Source organism: Manis javanica, chromosome 1 (genome assembly GCF_040802235.1).
Source record: "Manis javanica isolate MJ-LG chromosome 1, MJ_LKY, whole genome shotgun sequence".
Classification (NCBI taxonomy): Eukaryota; Metazoa; Chordata; class Mammalia; order Pholidota; family Manidae; genus Manis; species Manis javanica.
The window spans coordinates 27733363-27756699 of NC_133156.1; the positions used below are offsets into that span (position 1 = coordinate 27733363).

Sequence of the window (23337 nt, forward strand, 5' to 3'; positions counted from 1 at the left end):
TTCAAATATACATAAAGTTGATCATTCATGTACTACCATCTAGATTTAACTATTGTTAATTTTATCTACCATCTATCTTTTCTTCTGAATCATATGAAAATAAGTTGCAAACATCGTGTCATACTGCCTCAAAGTACTTTAGTCAGCCTTCAACTCCTAAAAAGAAAAACGTATAGACTCAAATTCCATGATCACACCTAAGAAAAGCAATAATAATTCATAAATATTATCTCATATTCAGGCCATATTCAAATTTCCTCAGCTTCTTAAAAATATCTTTTATAGTTCTTTTTCAAACCAGAATCTTATCAAGATTTACAAATGGCATTGGGTTATTACATTTCTTTAACATTTTTTAATATAGAACCCTTTCCACACACACACATTTTGTTCATGTCATTGACTCTTTGATGAATAATAGTCATTGTCTTGAGGACTGTCCTGGATTTGTCTGTTTTCTCATGGTGTTATTTAACTTGTTCTTCTACTCCTGTGTTTGCTATAAACTGGAATTTAGTTCTAAAGGCAGATTCAGGTTAATTATTTTTTAGCAAAGATACTTCCCAGCTGACGCTGAGTATTATACCCCATTAGCAAACACATGACGTCATGGTGTCCCACTCCTGGTGATGCTAACACTTGGTGATGGCAGAACCACACCACTGTCAAGTGCTTTTCCCTTTGCAACCAGCAAGGACCTTTAGGGTGATACCCTGGTGTGCAGATATCCTATTCTCTTTCAACCTTTCATCTCATGGGCCGGGCATCCATTGGTGGTCCTTGCCTGAATCAATAATTACACTCAGGTTACAAAAAGGTGATTTTCTAACTCTATCTTTTATTCTATTTTAATTAGCTAGTATTCTTCTATAAAGAAGAGTTTTTCCTTGTCACCTGGGATTGAACTATAGTTCCTTCTAAAGAGGCAGGGTAAATTATTCTAACTGATGATGGAGTTGTTCCATATTTGGATGGCAGGTGCCCCTTCAAGTTGGTTCCTGGGTCCTTCTGACAAACCTCAGTAGTCTCTGAGCACTTCTTGCTTTCTGGAAAAAAAAGATGTCCCTGAATCACCTGTATTTTCCCTTCCTCAGCCTGGCCATCTGACATTTTGGAGCTGGAACGTAAATACAGGAAGTCTGCCCCAGTGCTTTTGTTCGACACTCATGTCATACTGCAGGGGCCAGTCCCAGCTCTGTATGACCTTTCTGCATATACTCGAGCCAGTTCCTCTCCCGTCTCTGAGCCAGATTCTTCATATGAACAGTGGGGGAGCTGAAACCTGCCTTAGCCCTGTGTCACTTACGGGTGTGTCAGACACCAGGCTTTCGGGCTTCCTGGCCTCTGCCTCCTCTCCCATACTGGGAGCGCAGGTAGGACAGGGCTCCTCCGCAGGCAGTGGGACTTGTGTGACCACTGGGGCCTCTTACTTACCTCTTACTCAGTGAGGAGAGATGGAGGGAACCCTCAGGCAGCCCACCCTTAGAAACTCAATCTTGGCACCCACCTGCCAGGCTGGAATTAGTCTCTAGTCTCCTGGGGGCAAGGACAGGATGACCTCTGGGGTCATGTCAGCCTTGACCTAAAGTTACTTCATAAGGAAAAGCCTTTGGACTGCCATTTTATTATCACAGTCAGTTTAGAATTGTCTTTGAGACATTTTTTTCTTCACTTTAAATTTAGCCTAACTTTGTATCAAAAGTTATAAATCTGCATATTAAAAGGATCAAATACTTGTATAAGGCTTGATATGAAAAATAGCAGTTCCTTGCCTTCCTCTTCACACTGTTAACTGACAGACACTAGCACAGGGTTCTTGGTCCTTGTCTTCTTTGCTTATTAAAAGAATTGAACACTGAGACTTAGGAGTATGCAAGCAAGCAGTGCACTTTATTAGAGAATGGAGAAACAGAAACACCTTGATAGAGCAAGGTGGGCTGCTCAAGAAAGAGTAAGCCCTGAGAAGAATTAGGGTGGCTCCTACTATGAGAAGCAAAAATGTATATTCATTAGTTATTAGGTTACCTAGCATGAGTTGGGAGGGTTTCAATTAGCACATGCGCAGCTGGATTACATATATATGTGTATGTTGTAATGTCATCTCATGTAGCATTAGCATATAAAATTTCCACCCAGAGATGGGAAATTTAGTGTTATAATGAGGAAAAGGCAGCTATCAGACACCAGATTTTCCTTATGTGCACATCACACGTTGTTTGTATCTTGGTCCATTGATTATCTGACCAGGGGGTCTCTAAACTCTAAACATGGTGGCTATAAAACTTGTTAAAACAATAGATTGACATGAAAAACAAGAAGTGTTGGAGCCTTGCAGAGCCAGTGGTCCTAGTCACAGGGCATTTCGTAAGGACAAAGGTTGGACTGGCCTTTCTATTTTTTTCTAACTATCTCAACACAATTTTCAAACATTTTTAGTTTGAAATTCTTTTGGTATGTATCTCCATATCTCTGAGCTGCTTCTAGGATTATTTCCTGACCTTTCCATTTTAAACATTGTCGGGTTGATTGGCTTTTCACTAAGGAAGATGACTTGAGTGGAATTATTTTCATCCTCTCTCCCTCCCTGTCACTCTTCCCATCCTTCCATCTTCCTGTATGCCTCTGTTGTATGGTTGGTTAGATCAATATTCAGTGTTTCCCATATTATGACAGTGTAAATGCCATTCGTAGCTGAGCTACCAAGTGTACTAACTAGGATTACTATTCACTTCCTATATAATTTGTTTTCCTCAGAGTTAATAGTTGTCTTGGTTTTTTATTTGCTTAATTTTCTATGAAATAATCATAATCCAACTTCATACTCTCCAAAAATGATCTGAACTGTCTTTCAGTACATCCAGGTATACCAGGTATCTATCGATTTCATCTCATTGACGGAATGTCTTTCAGAGCCTTCGGTCGTGGTCCAGTGTGGATCTGCCGTTTCACCTCTGGGATCTCTCTGTGCTGCCATCCTGAGGATCCCCATTCCTTCTCATGAATTGAATTCCACTTTCCTGTGTTCCCTGTTCCTTTATGTTTAGTGGGCTCCTTCAGTTTGGTGGAGCATACTTTCCTGAAGCTTTCTGAGTAGAGACAGTTTTTGAGATACTGAATGTCTGAAAATATGTTAATGGCATTCTCACCTATATGATAATTTGGCTCAGTAAAGATTCTAGAGTGGAAATCATTTTCCCATAGAATTTTGAAAGCATTGCTTTATTATCTTCTGATTTCCAGGGTTGCTTTTAAGAATCCAAAGTAATTCTGATTTCTGGTCCTTTTTATCTGTTTTTTGTTTTCTCCTTTCTGGAAATTTGTGGAATCTTCTCTGTCTTTATTTTTCTGAAACTTCACGATGATATGACTTGAGTGGAATTATTTTCATCCTCTGTCCTCAGTACTTACTGGACCCTTTCAGTTTGGAAATTTATACTGAGTTCTGGAAACTGTAGTGAATTATTTCAGTGATGATTTTTTTCCCCTTGATTTTCTCCATTTTCTATTTCTGGAACTCTGGCATTTGGTTTTGGACCTCCTGGACTGGTCTTTAATTCTCTTTTCTGATTTTTTTCTTTTTATCTTTTAGTCTACTTTCTGGGAGATTAAAAACAAAACCAAAGAGCTTGTATCTTCAACCTACTGATTATTTAATATGTGCCCTCAGACTCTAAATCTTCAATAGCTATTTTTTTAAATTATAACAAATATACTCTTTATCTCCTTCGCCTATTTTTCCCACTCCCTTATTTCCCTTTCCTATGGCAACTACTGGTCTGTTCTCTGTGCTTATGAATCTATTTCTAGTTTTTTTGTTCATTTGTTCATTCATTTTGTTTTTTATATTTCACATGTAAGTGAAATCATATGGTATTTGTCTTTCTCTGCCTGGCTTAGTTCACTTAGCATAATACCCTCTCGGTCCACCCATGCTGTCTCAAGTGGCAAGACTTCATTATTTTTTATGGCTGAGTAATATTCCATTGTATATATGTACTATGTCTTCATTATCCATTCATCTATTGGTGGATGCTTAGGTTGCTTCCCTATCTTGGCTACTGTATGTAATGGTCCAGTAAACATAAGAGTGCATATATCTTTTTGAATTAGTGATTTTTGTTTTCTTCAGGTAAATTCCCTGAAGTGGAATTACTGGGTTGTATATTTCTATTTTTAGTTGTTTGAGAAAACTCCATACCACTTTCCATAGTGGCTGCACCAATCTGCAATCCCACAAGCAGTTTACAAGTGTTCCTTTTTCTCCACATCCTCACCAACACTTGTTATTTTTTGTCTTTTTGATGCTAGCATTCTGACCAGCATGTGGTGATATTTCATTGTGGTATTGATTTTCATTTTCCTGATGATTAGCAATGTTGAGCATCTTTTCATCTGTCTCTTGGCCATCTGCATGTCTTTGGAAAAAAATGTCTATTTAGGACCTCTGCCCATTTTTTAATCAGATTATTTGAGTTTTTTTGTTTGTTTGAGTTTTATGAGTTCCTTATACATTTTGGATATTAGCCCCTTATTAGGTGTGTCATTTGCAAATATCTTCTCCCATACAGCAGGTTGCCTTTTCATTAATGGTTTCCTTTGCTGTACAGGAGCCTTTTAGTTTGATGTGGTCCCATTTGTTTATTTTTGCTTTTGTTTCCCTTGCCTGGGAAGACATATCCAGACAAAATTACTAATGTCATTGTTCAAGAGTTCACCGCCTATGTTTTCCTCTAGAAGTTTATGGTTTCAGGTCTTATATTTAGGTCTCAAATCCATTTCAAGTTTATTTTGTGTGCTGTGTAGGGCAGTGATGCAGTCTCATTCTTTTGCAGGTAGTTGGGCAGTTTTCCCATCACCGGTTATTGAGGGGACTGTCTTTTCTCCATTGTATATTCTTGTCTCCTTTGTCATATGTTATCTGACCTACAAATGTGGGTTTATTTCTAGGTTCTCTATCCTGTTTCTTTGATCTGTGTGTCTATTTTGGTGCCAACATCATACTGTTTTGGTTACTACAGTTTTCTAGGAAATTTGAAATCAGGGGGGATGATACCTCCAGCTTTGTTATTCCTTCCCAAGATTGCTTAGGTCTTCTGCGGTTCCATACAAATATTAGGATTACTTGCTCTAGTTCTGTGGAAAATGCCACTGGTATTTTAATAGGGATTTCATTGAATCTGTATAGTTCTTGGGCATTATGGCCATTTTAACAATATTCATTCTTCATATCCATGAGCATGGAATGGTTTTCCATTTATTTGTGTCATTTTCAATTTCTTTAGTGTCTTACAGTTTGCAGAGTAAGTATAAGTCTTTCACTTCCTTGGTTAGGTATATCCCTAGGTATTGTATTCTTTTTGATGCAGTTGTAAATGGGATTGTTTTCTTGATTTCTCTTTCTGCTACTTTGTTATTTGTATATAGAAACACAATGGATTTCTGTATATTGATTTTGTATCCTGCAACTTTACTGAATTCATTTATTAATTCTAGTAGTTATTTAGTGGAGTCTTTAGGGCTTTCTTCAGTAGCTGTGTTTTTGTGCTTTTAATGGTATTTATACCTGTATAGCATCCTATTCTTGTTTCATGGGTCAACATCATCCTTTATCTCCCTAAGGCTATTAACAACCATTTGTTTCCTTCATGGTGCTTTTTGGGGTTTGGTTATTTGTTGTGTTCATTCTCTTTTATGTTAGAGACTTTCTTCAGATGTCCTCTGGTCCTTGATTCTCAAAAAAACTCAGTGGAAGCTGTGACCCATGAATCAGACTTATCCACTGAGGACTTCCCTATAGGGTTACAAGGCTGGGTTGTTTCACTAGGGAACCCTCAGTGTGAGTCTTTAGGTCATTTCTCCTAGGATGGTCATGCTTCCTAGAGAATGATCCTCCTATTTATTACCTGGAGGGAGAAGGCCTGATTTCTGGCATTCTGGGAACTGGGAAGGGGAGAAGATGGGCCTCTCAGCTTCAGTACCAGGCCCGTGCCCTGCACTGTGCCTGGGGATAACTTCTAGTCTTCTCTCAGGGAGGGAGAGAGTACTTGGGGAGAGAGAAAAGCTGGGAATCCAACTGTTCCATAATCAACTTCCAACCAGTCCTCCTCTTTTTAGCCCCACATTTACTCCCACCCACCCAGGTGCCTAATACCCTAATTCCTGAGCCTATTCTGCTATATAAATAGGTGGCTTTTCGGTTTTTCTAACTGTAGGTTTAGGATTCATATTTCTGGAGCCTGCTGAGGGAGATTTCTGGTGTACTTGCTTTCCAGCTTCCCAAATTTTGCTGCTGTTTTCTCTCCTGTTGTCTTTGTCCTTATAGAATTATACTTAAGCATACACACACACACACACACACACACACACACACACACACACACACACACACACACACACACACTTCTTTGTCATTTAGTGACATAAGCAAAGTGAGAGGAAGCAAAGGTATATGTGTGTTCTAGCCATCATTATCAATAAATATTTTTTGAAAGTTAAGCTAGAATTCATGTACCATAATATTCAAGCTTTTAAGCAGTATAATTAAGTGTTTTTTTGTATTCACAAAGTAGTGTAACTGTCATCGTCTGATTCCAGAATATTTCATCACCTTATAAGGAAATCCCATACCCGTTAGCAATCATTCTTCATTTCTTTACCCCCCAGCTTCTTCCAACCACTAATCCACTTTCTGCGCTATGGGTTTGCCTATTCTAGACATCTCACATAAATGCAATATCCTTTTGTGTCTGCCTTATTTCATTTAGTATAATATCTTCAAAATTCATCCATTTTGTGGCATGAATGTACTTCATTCCTTAAAAAAATAACCATTTCATTGATATATTAATTACTCCTTATGGCTAAATAATATTCCATTGTATGGATATACCACTTGTGTTTACCCACTTATCAGCTGATGAATATTTGGCTTGTTTTCATTTTTGGGCTATTATAAATAATGGTGCTATGAACATTTGTGTACAAGTTTTTGTGTAGAGGTATGTTTTCATTTCTCTTGGATAGATAACTAGGTGTGGAATACTGGGTCACATAACTCTGTTGTTTAACTTTTTGAAGAATTGCCAAATTGTTTTCCAAAGCAGCTGTACTATTTTACAATCCTATCAACAATATATGAGGGTTCCACATCCTTGTCAACACTTGCTATTGTCTATCTATTTTATTGTAGACAAATCTACAGATTAAAGACTTAGTGGGTATGAAGTAGTACCTCATTGTGGCTCTGATTTGCATTTACTTAATGAGTAATGATGTGGAGCATCTTTTCATGTGCTTATTGGCCATTTGCTTATCTTCTCTGAAGAAAAATCTATTCATATTCTTTGCCCGCTTGAAATTGGGTTGTATTTTTGTTATTGAGCTGTAATAACTCTTTATATATTGTAGACATTAGACCTCTATCAGATATATAATTTGTAAATATTTTCTCCTTTTTAGTGGGTTTCATTCTCTTGATAGTGTCCTCTGAAGCACAACTTAGTATGTTTCTTTGTGGCTTGTGGTTTTTTTTGCTTATTTTCTCATGTTTTTTTACTTTTTATTTTTTATTTTGTTATCATTAATCTACAATTACATGAAGAACATTATGTTTACTAGGCTCTCCCCTACCCCAAGTCTCCCCCACAAACCCCGTTATAGTCACTGTCCATCAGCATAGTAAGATGTTGTAGAATCACTACTTGTCTTCTCTGTGTTGCAAAGCCCTCCCCTTTCCCCCACCCCCCACATTATACATGCTAATCATAATACCCCCTTTCTTCTTCTTTACCCTTATCCCTTCCTACCCTCCCATTCTCCCCAGTCTCTTTCCCTTTGGTAACTGTTAGCCCATTCTTGGGTTCTGTGATTCTGCTGCTGTTTTGTTCCTTCAGTTTTTCTTTTGTTCTTATATTCCACAGATGAGTGAAATCATTTGGTATTTGTCTTTCTCCACTTGGCTTATTTCACTGAGCATAATACCCTCTAGCTCCCTCCATGTTGTTGCAAATAGTAGGATTTGTTTTCTTCTTATGGCTGAATAATATTCCATTGTGCATATGTACCACATCTTTATCCATTCATCTACTGATGGACACTTAGGTTGCTTCCATTTCTTGGCTATTGTAAATAGTGCTGCGATAAACATAGGGGTGCATCTGTCTTTTTCAAACTGGAGTGCTGCATTCTTAGGGTAAATTCCTAGAAGTGGAATTCCTGGGTCAAATGGTAAGTCTATTTTGAGCATTTTGAGGGACCTCCATATTGCTTTCCACAATGGTTGAACTAATTTACATTCCCACCTGCAGTGTAAGAGGGTTCCCCTTTCTCCACAACCTTGCCAACATTTGTTGTTGTTTGTCTTTTGGATGGTAGCCGTTCTTACTGGTGTGAGGTGATATCTCATTGTGGTTTTAATTTGCATTTCTCTGATAACTAGCGATGTGGAGCATCTTTTCATGTGTCTGTTGGCCATCTTGTTGCTTGTGTTTTAAGAAATATTTTAAGACATCTTGTTGAGGCGTAATTGACACATAATAATCTTTACATATTATAATTTGGTAAGCTTTGACATATGCATGAATTTTGAAAACAGCCGCACAATCAAGATAATGAGCATTACTATAACACCCAGAAGTTTCTGTGTGCCCCTTTGTCATCCTTTCCTTTTGTCCCTTCCTGCACCATACCTCTCAATCCTCAGGCAACTACTCATTGGTTTCTATCACTGTAAATTAGTTTGCATTTCCTAGAATTTTACCTAAATGGAATCATACAGTATATTATTTTGCTCTGGCTTTTTTCATACAGCATAATTATTTTGAGATTCATTCAGGTTGTGTGGGTATCAATAATTCACTCCTTTTAATTACTGAGTAATATTTTATTGTATAGATGAACCACATTTTGTTTATCCAATCACCTTTTGATGGACATTTGGGGTTCTTTCCAGTCTCTGGCTGTTACACATAAGGCTGCTGTGAACATTGGTGCTCAAGTGTATGAGCATATATGATTTCATTTGTCTTGATTATCCAGAAAATATCTTACTAGTAAATATTTGAATAATCAGTTTCATTTCCTGAGCTTTTCCTATTATACCAGGCTCTGTGCTAAATGCTTATTTAATCTAACAACTCTTCAAGTTTAGTATTATTGCCCTTACTTTACAAAAGAGAAAACCAGTTCCGAAGGGTTGAGAGACTGGTTCATGTCATACAGCTAGGATATTTCCAGTTTGGGATTTGAACTCAGGTTTGGCTGCTTCAAAGGCTATGTCTGCTGTTCTCTCTCCCCATAAAATTAATATACTAATCTTCCCTGACTGACTCTTGAAATCTTAGAACCACAAAGTCTTTAAATTTCTAAAAAATTTATTAATGCAAATTTAAACACACACAAAAGACATAAAGATTAACAATACAATCTACAGATAATAAGAAATAAAACCTTGCCCACACAGTTAAATCTCCTCTGGTAATTCTTTCCCAGGCCCTCCTTCTTCCTTCCTTGCAGAGGCCCCCCTGCTCTCTTGAATCTGAAGATGTAATCTGAGCTTCAGAAGGCAGAAGATTAGAGTGGGTAAAAACATGGGCTCTGCACTTCCTGGATGTGTGAACCTGGGCAAGCACATAGCCTTTCAAAGCCTCAGTGTGTCTCTCTGTAAATGAAAATAATAAAACATCCTCAAAGGGTTACTGTAAGGATTAAACGAAACACAGCATATAAAATGATTAGCACAATGCCTGGCACAAAGGAAGGCTTAGTAAGTGGTGTCAAATATTAGTACCAAGGATCAGGTTAGAAGGGAATAGGGGGAACACTGAATCCAATGTTCCTCTTTCATTTTTGAGTTGACATACTGAGGCCAGGAAGGAGAGGCATTTGTCTAAGCTCAGAGGGTAAGCACCCCTTTCTGCCCTCATTCTCCTCTGGGTGAGAAGGGGAGACAAACAAACCTATTTTCTGCTTCAAAGCTATTTCCTGCCTAAGGAGTGAACATTTGCTTGTTTCTTGAAACATCCAAAGTGCCTTATGAATCCAAAGGTCTGCCCAGAGACAAGTGATGAGGGCCCTCGGCAGCCAATGGAAGCTTGCTAGCCTTTCCACCTACCTGGGGAGCTCCCCTCCCCTCCTCCTACTCCATTAAAGGCCGCTTTGCCCAAGTGGGGGGTATTTCCAGCTTCGTGGCTTTCACTTCCACTTTTACCAGGTGGGCGGAGTAGCCTCCTGTGGACGAATCAGATTCCTCCTCAGCCCCAACTTCAAGAGGAGAACCAGGCTTTCAGGGTCCCAGATACACAGGGAGCAGTGGCAGTAGGAGGCGTGGGGAAGACCAGAGGCCAGAACCATGGAAGACCAGCGTGACCTCATCTCCAACCATGAGCAGCTGCCCATGCTGGGCCAGTGCCCTGCAGCCCCAGAGAGGTATGTGTGAACAGCAGGAGAGAGTACCCAAATCCTGGACCACCAGACGGGCCCCTGTGCTGCAGAGGGAGCCTAGACAGGAGTCACACGGGAGAGGGAGTCAGGCTCTGACTCACAGTAACTGGGGTGATTTTGGCCTGCTCTGGGGTTCAGTTCTCCTTTGTGTAAAATAAGGCCCTTCTAGGGCAGGGGTTTTAACTTTTCTTGCATCAGGCTCTTTCCTTCTGAAAATCACGAGAGAGCCCTGGACTCTCCCTAGAATGTCACACAATATCAAGGGCTTCATAGGCTTCCATAAAGCTGGGCCATGAACCCTATGTTAGAAACCTTGCACCAGAGTTTGAAAATGTTATGCATCCTAGATAGAGAAAGAGTTTCTAAAAGAGAATAATACAAGCAGCTCATCAAGGACGAGCTTCTCCCTGACCGCCATGGATGGGTATTGCGTTGGTATCAGGGACTTACAGTTGCAGACCTCTGCAGAGTAGAGATCAGCCACCACAGGAGGGACTGAGAGATGTTGGAAGGGGGTCATGGGAGGGCGAGGGGGCTCTGGTGAATTTCTAGGAGGGGCTGAAGTTTGATGTGTGTTGCTCTCTGCCTGTGCCCCTCTCCCTTGCAGCAAAGGGGCCAGCACAGTCATCCAGAGGACTCTGTCTCTTCTTCCAGACTCAGGGTGATCTCATCCATGTGTTTCCCTGAAAAAAAAGGGGGAGAGGGGTTAAAATGCAGCTACCTCAATGTCCCCACTCTCCCTAATCTCAAAAAAGAACTTTGCAAATTACAGGGACTTTCAGCTCTGATGTCAGCAGTTGCCAGGCAGACAGGGATTTGAGAGAGACACTTCTAGGTGTCATGAGGAACTGTGTTCTAGAGGACAGGTAATCAGATATAGGTCATTGGAGCATGACTGAAAATCCAGGGCATCCCATGGCTAGGAGGGCTGACCCTCTTGTGAGAGGTGGAATCCGGTCCACTTTGCTATTGTCATGTGTGACTTGGATACATAGCTGCCTCTCTCTGGACAGTTGATAAACAATGACAGTAGACAGGATAGTAGTTCCTATTCACTATTTACCTGTTGCCAGTCCTTAGTCGGTTATTAATTACTATGACTAGTTATGTACTAAACTCAGTCCTAATTCTCCCAGTAAACCCTATGAGATGGGTAGTTTTATTTTCTCCATTTTTACTTAAGAGAAAAGTGAGGCACATGTTTACAAGTGACTTAGCTATGTTCTCACAGCTAGTGAATATTGGAGATTGAATTTAAACTCAGGACTAGGCTGATTTCAAAGTTTGAGCTCACTTTACCATCTGGCTTGCTTCTAGAGGCACGATTTGTAGGGAGGGGAGGGGAGACCCTTCCAGCTCAGGCCACCCAGTGAATTGCAAGATCCCTTGGGGGCTCAGCATATAGAGAGGGTTGTCTGGTTTTCCTTTTAATGAAGTTACTCCTTCTAAAACTGGCCTGCCCTACGTGTTCATGCCATTCTAGACTTGAGCCTGTTTTGTACCCTTTCCTGAATATTTCTGCCTGGCAACATTTGTATCATGACTCCTGCTGGTTGTGATTGGCTCCTGACTTTGGTCAGTTATTATTTTTTTATTCAAGAAGGAGGCCTGGAAAGGAGGAAATGAAGTTGGCACTCATCCAGAACCAGGGGACAGACAGTGAAGATGCATAAAGAGGAAGGAAATCAGATGTTCAAGTTCACTATTAACTCCCCTGAGAATAGCAGTCAGTGTTACTTATAGAGTGCTAATTATGGGCTAGGTATGGAGCCACGAGATTTACTCTTGCGATTTTATTTTATATAACAGTGGTTTGAGTAGATGTTCTTAAGTTACTCAGGGAGGTCAAGTGCTCTGCCAACCTCCCGCACTAAGGGAGGCGCCGAGCCAGGATTCCAGTTCAGGCTGGGAGATTTTATTCTCAGTACGGCCCTCTAGCTTCTTAGAGCTTGTGAGAAAGTGTTTCAGAGAAGGGATGTGGGGGTAGAGCTGAAACCAGGCTGGGTGTGGAGCTTTGGCGGGTGAACGTGGGGATAATGAGCTAGAGAACTTGAGCCGACAAGAGCCAGGCTTCTGAGGACTTTTTGCCACCTATAAAGGCCAGGCTCCTCCTGGGAAGGCCAAGAAGTGGGATTTGTTTTCCCCTCATGTTTTGTTTCTTCTTTTTCCATTCACAGGGTTTTGCTTTCTTTCTCCTTCCAGAATAATAATCCCTTGGGCTGGGGTCTCGGCCCAGAAATCTTGGAGGATTGGCAAGCAGAGAGCCAATGAGAACGAGTCATGTCTGTGATGTCCTGAATATCTAGGCAGGAGGGTCTTTGGGAGTTTCCTAAACCGCCCTCGCAGGTTGCTGGAGTAGGCACAGTGCCCTCTCATCCTGCCGATTTCCAGTTGGGTTCTAGCAGCACTTCCCCTGGGATGAACAGGGAGAAAAAGAACCGGAACTCTCTGGTCCTGAGGCGTGATCCTTATACCCTCCAGACTGTAACGTGTGCATGTCTCCCTAAAACTGCATCTTAGGCCAAGAGCTGCAAGGGCCTCCTGAGGTCTGAGTTCTGGCCACCCCTTCCTGTGCAGCTAGCTAGTCAGGAGAGCATGAAAAATTCTTCCAGGTCACACAAGCTCATGCACCATACCCCCATCAAAATCCCCCTGGGTGGATATTACCTTTTGAAATACTTCGGTGGTCACAGTCAGATCTTATTTCAAGAAGAAAACCACCAAATCCTAGAACTGCTAAAGTTTGAGATACCACAGGATACCACAAGTCTCCGAGATTGACAGAGACTTGCTCAGAGACACATGGGGTCTGGGGCAGAGCTTGTGTCTTCAGAAGGGGGTGGTGCCTAGTCCCGCTGCAGCTGGACTTTGTCCAGTCCCCAACCCATCCCTGCAATGTCGAGGCCTCACTTCTCCCTCAGGTGGGCTGCATGCCCTGCTGCCCTGGACCCATTTCCTCCCCTTCTGTTGCTGTTGGAGTTAGGTGGGGGGACGAGGGAGGGAGCAGAGGGAGACCCTCCTCATCAACCCCTCATTGCACAGGTGGAGCTAAGGCCCAGAGAGGGCAAGGCACGTGTCCCTGGCTCTTCCCCACTCAGCCGATGCCCAGGGCAGCACCAGGATTTCTACCCGAGGGGACTGTGGGAACGGCAGTGGTTGGAAGTAGGGGGCTGGGGGAATTCAAGTTACATGTCCACAGGCACTTGTCTGTGCGTAAGGCATGTTGGTTAGGGGTGGCTGGCTGCTGGACATGGGGGCACATTCCCCTGCTCCCAGCTGGTCTTTGGGGTAGACACCTCTGTGGACTCTCCTCTGACCTCCCCCTTCCCCCAACAGCAAGTGCAGCCGTGGGGCCCTGTACACAGGCTTTTCTGTCCTGGTAGCTCTGCTCCTGGCCGGCCAGGCCACCACTGCCTACTTCTTGTACCAGCAGCAGGGGCGACTGGACAAGCTGACGGTCACCTCACAGAGCCTGCAGCTGGAGAGCCTGCGCATGAAGCTCCCCAAGTGTATGTGCCCCCCTGTCCTGGCATCCCCCAGCCCACAGTCCCTCACTTCGGAGACCCCCCTTGCTCCCAGCTAGGCCCATTGTCCTCTCCCTGTGGTCTGAAATGCCAGGCCCTCCTCATCTGGGTCTGAGATTTGTCTTGGATCCGAGTACTTTCTTCCCTGGGTGCTGGGGCCACACTCATGCTGTCCCTCCTGCTCCCACAGCTGCCAAGCCTTTGAGCAAGATACAGATGGCCACCCCCATGCTGGTGCAGGCGCTGCCCATGGAAGGCGTGGCCCAGGGGGTAAGGAGCACCCCAGGGTGGTGGGAGAGTGCTATCTAGCCTGGAGGGAGGGTAGGTGACAAGGGACAGGGGAGGACAGGGCCCACTTCGGTGGAAGAATTTCTCCCAGGAAGGGGGGAGGAGGGCCCAGCCCCCCACAGTTTACACAGCACGCAGTGTCTCACTGTCCCCTCCCTTCTCCAAGCCTTTGACATTATATATGGGTAATGTTTCTGTTCACAAGACTATGCAGATTTGACCAATAAGTATGCTGAGGCAGGAAGGTAAAGTGACCCGCTCAAGCTCTCACATTTGAAGGTGGCAGAGTTGGGCCAGTTGCACACCTGGGACTCCAGACCCCAGCAGATGGCTCTACTCCAGGGCCCCTCCTCCATAGGCCAGTGCTGGTAACCCGTTCCTTCCTTCCACAGCCTATGCGGAGTGCCACCAAGTATGGCAACATGACACAGGACCATGTGATGCACCTGCTCTTGGTGAGTGGGAACCAGCCAGGTGGTCCTCCCTGCCTATCCAGGCCTCTAGCAAGGCTGAGCTCCAAGGCCTGCACCATGCCTGGCTCCCAGCAAACGTCCTATACGGGCTCACCAGATTAGCAAAGGAACTCAAGTGTATGTAGTCTAGCCCCACCACTCCCCACTTTTTTGAGTATTTGAGATTGAGAACCTGAGGCCCAAAGCCGAGAAGTGACTCGCCAAGACACCCATTTTTTCCTTCCCCAGTGTTACTGCATGTCCACTTTGTGCCAGGCATTGTGCATTGCTCTGGGCCCACAATGGGGAGCAATCAGACTCAGCTCCCAATCCTGTGGGGATCCCAGAGTGACCAGGCGATGAGGGATGTGCAGGGGGCTTTGTGAGGAGAGCCCAACCTAATGGAGTGGGGGTAGGGTCAAGGAAGTCTTCTTGGAGGAGGTGAGACCTGAAAGATGAGGTGTCTGCAGCGAGTACAAGACAGGATTATTGGTAGGACTGGGCCTGGAACCTGCATCTCCTGATTCCCAGCCACGAGGTCTTGTAGTTGTGCAGCTGGACTGCCCTCACCACCTCCTCTCCCCACTGGTTCTATCACAGTGGAGCTCCAGAATCCAACTTGGTGAAGCTTGGGCTTACCCCCCAGAATGGAAGACCACGGGAACATGGGCTGCATTGCACCTCGCCAGCCAGGGAGCTCTCTATTTATTATTTTTATTTTGGTATCATTAATCTACAATTACATGAGCAACATTGTTTACTAGACTCCCCCTATTATCAAGTACCCCCCCACACATACCCCATTAGTCACTGTCCATCAGCATAGTAAGATGCAAGAGAGTCACTACTTGTCTTCTCTCTGTTATACTGCCTTTCCCAAGCACCCCCCCTACATTATGTCTGCTGATTGTAATGCCCCTTTTTTCCCCTTTTCCCTCCCTTCCCACCCATCCGCCCCAGTCCCTTTCCCTTTGGTAACTGTTAGTCCATTCTTGGGTTCTGTGAGTCTGCTGCTGTTTTGTTCCTTCAGTTTTATCTTTGTCCTTATACTCCACATATGAGTGAAATTATTTGGTACTTGTCTTTCTCCGCCTGGCTTATTTCACTGAGCATAATACCCTCTAGCTCCATCCATGTTGTTGCAAATGGTAGGATTTGTTTTCTCCTTATGGCTGAATAATATTCCATTGTGCATATGTACCACATCTTTATCCATTCATCTACTGATGGACACTTAGGTTGCTTCCATTTCTTGGCTATTGTAAATAGTGCTGCGATAAACATAGGGGTGCATCTGTCTTTTTCAAACTGGGCTGCTGCATTCTTAGGGTAAATTCCTAAAAGGGGAATTCCTGGGTCAAATGGTATTGCTACTTTTAGTGTTTTGAGGAACCTCCATACTGCTTTCCACAATGACTGAACTAGTTTACATTCCCACCAGCAGTGTAGAAGGGTTCTCCTTTCTCCACGTCCTCGCCAACATTTGTCTTTCGGATGGTGGTGATCCTTACTGGTGTGAGGTGATTTTCTCATTGTGGTTTTAATTTGCATTTCCCTGATGACTAGAGATGTGGGGCATCTTTTCATGTGTCTGTTAGTCTTCTGAATTTCTTCTTTGGAGAAGTGTCTGTTCAGCTCCTCTGCCCATTTCTTAATTGGATTATTTGCTTTTTGTTTGTTGAGGTGCATGAACTCTTTATATATTTTGGATGTCAACCCTTTATCAGATGTCATTTATGAATATATTCTCCCATACTGTAGGATACCTTTTTGTTCTATTGATGGTGTCCTTTGCTGTACAGCTTTTCAGCTTGATATAGTCCCACTTGTTCATTTTTGCTTTTGTTTCCCTTGCCCAGGGAGATATGTTCATGAAGAAGTCACTCATGTTTATGTCCAAGAGATTTTTGCCTGTTTTTTTCTAAGAGTTTTATGGTTTCATGACTTATATTCAGGTCTTTGATCCATTTTGAGTTTACTTTTGTCTATAGGGTTAAGACAGTGACCCAGTTTCATTCTCTTGCATGTAGCTGTCCAGTTTTGCCAACACCAGCTGTTGAAGAGGCTGTCATTTCCCCACTGTATATCCATGGCTCAGGGAGCTCTTTTTAAACCTTCCTTTCTGCCTTGCTATCCTGCAGGCGACTGATCCCCTGAAGGTTTACCCGCAGCTGAAGGGGAGCTTCCCAGAGAACCTCAAATACCTTAAGAGAAGCATGCAGAGCCTGGACTGGAAGGTCAGCAGTTTCCCTGTACTGGTACCCTCTCTCCTAGGGCAGGGCTTGGAAAAGGTTGGGTGAGGGGCTGGCCAGGGAAGCCATCCTCAGGAAGCTGGAGGGGGCTTATCAGCACTTACAAAGCTACAAACACGGAAAGGGGCTTGGAGTTGAAACATCTTGAACAAGCCCCTTGGTCTCTACGGGGGAGCTAAGTTGCAGCTGAACTCTGGGGTGTTGGGGCCCTCTCTGGCCCCCCACATCTGTGCCCAGGAGCAAAACCAGGCAGGGTTGGAGAGGGCTATTGAGACTGACCCCCTGCCTCTCTCTTCATTAGATCTTTGAGAACTGGATGCATCAGTGGCTCTTGTTTGAAATGAGCAAGAACTCGCTGACAGAGAAGCCCACTGAGGCTCCACCAAAAGGTACAGAGGATGGGAGCTTTAGGGAGCCAGGGATTGTGGGAGCACCTCCAGGGCTCTCCTGATGGACACTAGAGTGGTTAGGGCCTAGGGTGCTCCCTGACCAAGCCCTGGGGCTCTCCCAGCCCCTCTACTCTCCTTCCTGTCTCTCTTGCCTGTTCCTTCTGGGCTTGGCTGCCCCCCACCCCCGCCCCAGCTCCCATCCTGAGAGCCCACAGGGTACAGGGGCCTCCCTTGAGGAGCATGGCACTGCACAAGCGGGCCTGGAACAAAACCACCCCAAACATCCCAGGAATCGTCAGTGACATTCTGCACCCAGCACTGCCTACCAGAGAGGGGTCCTGGTGGCTAGGGTCCCCATCCCTCAAAGGGACCTCCCTGACAAGAGGGCCTTAGGGTTCTTCCATCTCATGGACAACAGATACCAGGATTTTCAACTCTGAAGATTTTAAGAGTGCAGGGTTCTCATCCTGGTGCTAATTTACATGCATCTTTGGGCAAGTCTCCTGGGCTTCAGTTTTGGAAGTGGGCCACTGGTCCACCCCACGGTGGGCCTCCAATTTTTCCATCGTAGGTTCACAGAAGACACCTCAGATGCTACCTCAACCCAGCTGACGTTCGATTCCTTAAACAAACCTCCATGTCTACTTACATACTCCCATAAACAGCTCTGACTTACTAAAGTGTCCATTGCCTCACCCTAGAAACCAGAAGCATAGATGCAATTACAAACTTTAATAGGCATGAAGTGTCAGAAGAAATCAAGTTCTGGAATGAATTAGTCACACAGCCACTTGCTTGTCCTTGGACCTTGTTGGTCCAGGCCTCAGTTTCCCACTCTGTGCAGTGAATGAGTGAGTACAGCCACTTGGGCAGAAGGCATTAGGCCCTCAGCAGAACTTTGCAGATCTCTGGCTCGGCTGCCGCCCTGGCCCAGAGCCCACACACTCACTGTCTTCACCATGCCTGTCGCTTCAGTACTGACCAAGTGCCAGGAGGAGGTCAGCCGCATCCCTGCCATCCACCCTGGCATGTTCAGGCCCAAATGCGACGAGGACGGCAACTATATGCCGCTTCAGTGCTATGGGAGCACCGGCTACTGCTGGTGTGTCTTCCCCAACGGCACCGAGGTCCCCCACACCAGGAGCCGCGGGCGCCATGACTGCAGCGGTAAGCAAGGGCCACCATGCCATGGAGTGAAGGACCAGGAAGGCTGAGGGTGCAAGGTCCCTCCTGACACACAGGGGGCCAGGACACTTGAGGTGGCAGCTCCCGGGGGGCAGCCACTCAGCCATGCACCTACGACTTCCTGTCCCTATCTGCTGGTCCATCTCTCACCCTCTCCTTCCATCCACACTCCTCTACTCACTATCCTCCAGTTCTCACCTCCATCCATCCACCTCCACCCACCACCTTGGCCCCACCTCACTGCTGCCTTCCGTGTGGCACCTGCTCCCCCGGGCCCTCGGCCTGTGGCCAGGTGGGGAACTAGCTCCAGGCCCCTCACCAATGGGCACGGAAGGCTGGACTGCAGGTAACCAAGGGACTGGCTACTCCTTTGCAGAGCCACTGGAGATGGAGGATCTGCCGTCTGGGCTGGGCATGGCCAAGCAGGATCTGGGCCAAGGTGAGGGCCCCTGCAGGGGCGCTCAATCCCCTGGGGACCCGGCGGGGTGGATGCCAGCACAGCATGACCTGGGACCGTCCCTTCCACAGATGAAGACCAGCTTGGGGATTGTGGTGGGGGGTGGAGGGGGCGGTGCTAGACAACGGTCAATACTTGTACCTGAGAAGAGGGCAGTGGAGAATTGAGTCCTTGATTGCTCTGAGGCCCCAGAATGATATAAAGGGCAGGGACAGCAGGTGCCCCAGCCCTAAGCTGCTGACTCTCTCTGCAGCCATGTGAGAACAGCAGACGCCAGTGCCAGCACGCAGCCAGCCCTGCATGGCCTGCTTCCTTGCTGCCCCTCCCTGAGCCCCAGCCTTTCCTTCCCTCACACACCCCTCCCCTCCCTGCCTCTCCCACCCTGCACCTCATTCCGTGACTGCTGCTGGCTCCATCATACTGGGACACACCAAATCCCACCAGAACAGCACACATGATGCAGGAGGGCCCTGCTGCCCAGCCCTCTGCCACCGGCAGGGATCTAAGGCCTAGGTAATGGGCCCAGAGCTGGGCTGAAGCCCCATTTCAGTCTCCAGCATGGAACCAGGTCCAGGGACAAGGTGGAAGGTGCAGGCAGAGGGATGATGCTTCCCCAGGCTGGACACATTTGTTGTGCCCGCCTCCCCTTCTGGCTTTGGCCTCAGCTTTCCCACCTAACTGGGGGGATGGGCTGCCCTTTCCCGCTCCCCAGCACCACTTCCGGAGGAAGAACCAACTTCTGCGCCCGGAGCCCCTCCTTTCTGCCAACTCCCTGTTCCCTGTGCGCAGCCATGCTTGTTACCAGCCCTCAGGGCCATGGCTCCTGTGAGAATAAGAGGTAGTAAGTAGAACACTTCTGGCTCTTGGCTGTTCTTTGGGATCTGGTTTGTTCACCCCAAGGAGGTAACTGAGTCCTTTGATCTGGCCTAGGTGGGAGGACACAGCCTCGTGAACCAAAACATAGGGGTCCATGAGGCTGAGATGCACTGTGGGGTTTGTGGTCTTTGGACACAGACACACTTGGTTTCCATGTTAAGACACAGGAATACTTTTTACTTCCAAAAATAAAGAAGCTCTTGCCCACAGTTCTTTAAGCACAAGCTCTTCTTGGTCCACCACCATTTTTCCGTGTTCCCATTCTCATTTCTATCCTAAAGACAGTTTAAGTGTGATGACAGATGCAATAGACACAAGGCCCTGGTGTTGGGACCACCAGGGAGGAGGGCTGTGGAGAACTGGGGGCCCATGCATTACCTGAGGGGCAGCTGCTGCTCAGCCCCAGCTGGTTCCTGTCAAGGAGTGGAGGCCCCTGGTGCCAGATTTCTTGACTTTCCAAGAGGGGTCTAAAGTCAAGAAGTTCAGTGACATCTCTCCATTTTAAGTGTTAACGACTTGCTGTGGGCTGACGAAGCCCACCAGAGCACTACTCCATGGCCTCGGTTCCAGACCGACACGCTCAGGGGGAGGGGCTACACAGGACCTTGCCTAAGGTCCCCGAGTTAAGGGTATAGCTGGATGCCAACGGGGGTCTCCAAGACCTCCAGCCCTGCACGTTTCCTGCATGGCCTCTTGCTGTCTCTAGCAAAACACTGAACGCCTTGGAGAGAAGCGTCCACAACCTCTGGCACTCCACACTTACTGCTGACTATCAAGTCCCATAGACGTCACCCTGACATCTCTTTCAAGTCCATCCACTTCTTGCCTTCATCACCAGAGCCTTTGTTAGCAGGACAGGAAGGCAACTCAGTCCCAACTGGTTTTCCTGCTCCTACTGTGCAGCCACAGCTGTGCTCTCCCAGGGACTTCAAGAGGGCCTGCCCTGACCTTAAGTCCTTTCCAAAGGTGGCTCAGAAGGCCCCCCTTCCATTTCTTGCCTTTGGTATTTGACTGGCCTACCCAAGCATCTGGAAACCAACCATAACCATGCTTGACGTCCCCCTTAGCCTAGATACCACCTCCTCCAGGAAGTCTTCCCCACCCCAATTCAGCACACAGGGCACCTCATAGTTTCTCTAGAAAATCATCCGTCCCACTCACCACAGTATCCCAGCATGTTATTATATGCACAGTCAAGAACAAATCCCGAGTGATGGTTTGTTCACCTCCAACTGTCAGCCAGACTGCCTTCTGAGAATAAGTCAATTGCAAAACATTTGCCCCAACTGTCAGCCAGACTTCCTTCTGAGAATAATTGCAAAACATTTGCCCCAGATGCACTGGGAACTTGTACCTTTAAGTTTTTTATTTTTTGAGTCCTTACAAAAAAACCAAACAAACAAACCAAGAAACCCAACACTGCCCCCCTACCCTCACAACAGAACAGGGAAAAACTGATCAAAGGAGGACAAAGTCTCAGCATCAGCTGGAGACTAGGGGTATGGAAGGACCCACAGGCTGGGCCTCACTGGGTCTGCAGGGTAGAGGCGTGAAGTCCTGAGGCCTCTGGGCATGGTGGTTGAGGAGGGGAGGCGCAGGTCACTTAAAAAAATATATATATACTGTACACATCTATGTTACGCATCTGCTGGGACCGAGTCAGCGCGGGGTCAGTGAGTGGAGCCACAGGAGCTGGGCGCACATCCTCCTCCACGGACCAGCCTCTGCAGGGCTTCCTGGCTCGGGCCAGCACCGCATTGTGGCTGGCTGTCTTCTGGGAAGGGAGGGGAAGTTAAAGAATTCAATTCCAGCCCATTGTGGACAGAGGCAAGGGGCTGGCTGCCACTTGGCTAAGTCCCTGAGGAAAGGAAACACATCAAGAGGGAAGATTTCCTAATCTATTCCTCCACCAAAAAGAATAGAATAAAATTAGAACCTGGCATCTCTGATGCCGGGCAGGAGCACTTTAAGTGGCCACAGCAGATACTTTTCAGTGCTGAGCATGTGCCGCAGTCAGGCTGTGCTTTAGTGCTTACCTGCATTTACTCCTCCCTGCCGGCCCAGGCAGGCTCTGGAGCACCTGCTTTACAGGGTAAGGCAGGGGTGTGTGTGGGCGGCCCGCTGGGGCCAGCCCAGCCAGGTTGAGCACTTAAAACCCCATCACCACCACCCAGGAGGCACACATCCATCTGAATGGCTTATCCTGAGCAAACCAATCTGCTTCCCATGAGGAAATGCCCTTGTCACAAACTCGTAAGGAAAAGGAACCGGGCAGCAGTGAGGGAGAGACTGAGCTGTATCTGACCTCAAGCCTCAGCCTCAGCCACAAAGAGGCACCGTCCCATTCTTCCTTGAGGCACTTGCAGTGCCTGCGCCCCGCAGGGCCGGTAGGGGGGAGGGGTGCTCAGTGCGCGGGGTCAGCTGCTGTCATTACAGCTCTGGATCCTTCTGATTCCGCAGCTCTGGCTCCTAGCATCACCCCACCGACCTTGAGGGACAGAACCACTTTCTCCAGACCCCCTCGCCCCCGGGGCCCCCACCAGGCCTGCCTGGCTCCTGGGGACCATGGCAGAGGCGAGCTGCCCAACTGCCCTCACCAGGGGTTCCTGGGCCAGATAGCATACCCACCTTTCTTTGGCCTTGTGCCCCTCAGAGAGCCGGTTCTGCTATCTTCTTCTGTGGAGAGAGAAGTGTGAGAGGCTCTTGTGCCTGAAGCACCTCCCAACCTGTGCTGCTCCCAACCAGGAAGGGATCCGATGACTCCCTCCAGAGAATGTGAGGCTCTCCTAGAACACACCGCGCCCACAGGGATCCCTGAGGGCAGGGACAAGTGCCCTGTGTGCCCCGAGGGGAGGAGTCTGTAGCGACAGACACGCAGCTTCTCTGAGCAGAGCTGAGGCCCTGCTGGCCAGGTGAGAACCCCATGTGTGCGAGGCGCCGAAGCCCCCCGCCTGGGTCATCGATCTCTGCCACCCACGGAGCAGGCTGGGGTGCGGTGCTCCCAGGGGACGTTTCCTCTGTCTGGAAGCCTGCAACAGCGTGCCCAGCCCCCAGACCCGGTGTCCCGCCTCTACCGACCCCAGGAACATCCATCCGCCTCACAGTTCAGCCTCACAGTTCACGGCAGGCACTTCTAGAGCCCCTGCACGCACAGGCCTGCCCCTCCTCCAGGTGGCACTGCACTCCCTGCTCCCCTCTAGTGCGGAGCATCACAAGCCGCCCCCGCTCCTCTGCACCCTGGGACTGGGGCAGATCACAGTAGCCTGGGGGCTTGGTTCGGGTTCTTTATCCGGCCTGAGACTCCTCAAAAACTCTACCTTTTTCTTCTTTTTCTTCTGGGATGGTGAGTCAGGATCTTTGGCTGAGATCCTTTTGGTTTTCTTCTTTTCCTTTTTCTCCTTGTCTTTTTTTTCTAAGGGAAGAAAGTGAACTTCCTGAACAACAGTGCGTCGTGGTCGGTACCGGGAGCAGCAC

At 46.6% G+C, this 23337-nt stretch overlaps 2 protein-coding genes across 9 annotated transcripts in view; one reads left to right on the plus strand and one right to left on the minus strand.

The window, feature by feature from the left end:
• The first annotated feature begins 10196 nt into the window (after positions 1-10196).
• CD74 (CD74 molecule) lies at positions 10197-19840 on the plus strand. Of its 2 annotated transcripts, XM_017674693.3 has the most exons (9): positions 10197-10425; positions 13777-13949; positions 14155-14234; positions 14645-14707; positions 16846-16941; positions 17258-17345; positions 18321-18512; positions 18907-18969; positions 19241-19840. In XM_017674693.3, exons 1-9 carry the CDS (start codon positions 10349-10351, stop codon positions 19246-19248), a joined length of 840 nt encoding a protein of 279 aa, XP_017530182.2. In that variant the 5' UTR covers positions 10197-10348; the 3' UTR covers positions 19249-19840. The 2 variants fall into 2 exon arrangements, with proteins under 2 accessions (XP_017530182.2, XP_017530183.2); XM_017674694.3 differs by lacking the exon at positions 18321-18512 and having other exon boundaries at positions 10217-10425.
• A 1371-nt stretch (positions 19841-21211) lies between these two features.
• The window catches only part of TCOF1 (treacle ribosome biogenesis factor 1), a 44183-nt gene continuing 42057 nt past the window's right edge, over positions 21212-23337 (minus strand). For 6 of the 7 annotated variants that reach the window (XM_073230682.1, XM_073230672.1, XM_073230681.1 and 3 more), the window contains 3 exons: positions 23181-23275; positions 22492-22539; positions 21212-21637 (listed from right to left, as the gene is read on the minus strand). In XM_073230682.1, coding sequence (XP_073086783.1) covers positions 22513-22539; positions 23181-23275 — 122 coding nt within the window. In that variant the 3' untranslated portion in view covers positions 21212-21637; positions 22492-22512. The remainder of the gene's footprint in view (positions 21638-22491; positions 22540-23180; positions 23276-23337) is intronic. The other variant, XM_036994088.2, reaches the window with a different exon arrangement.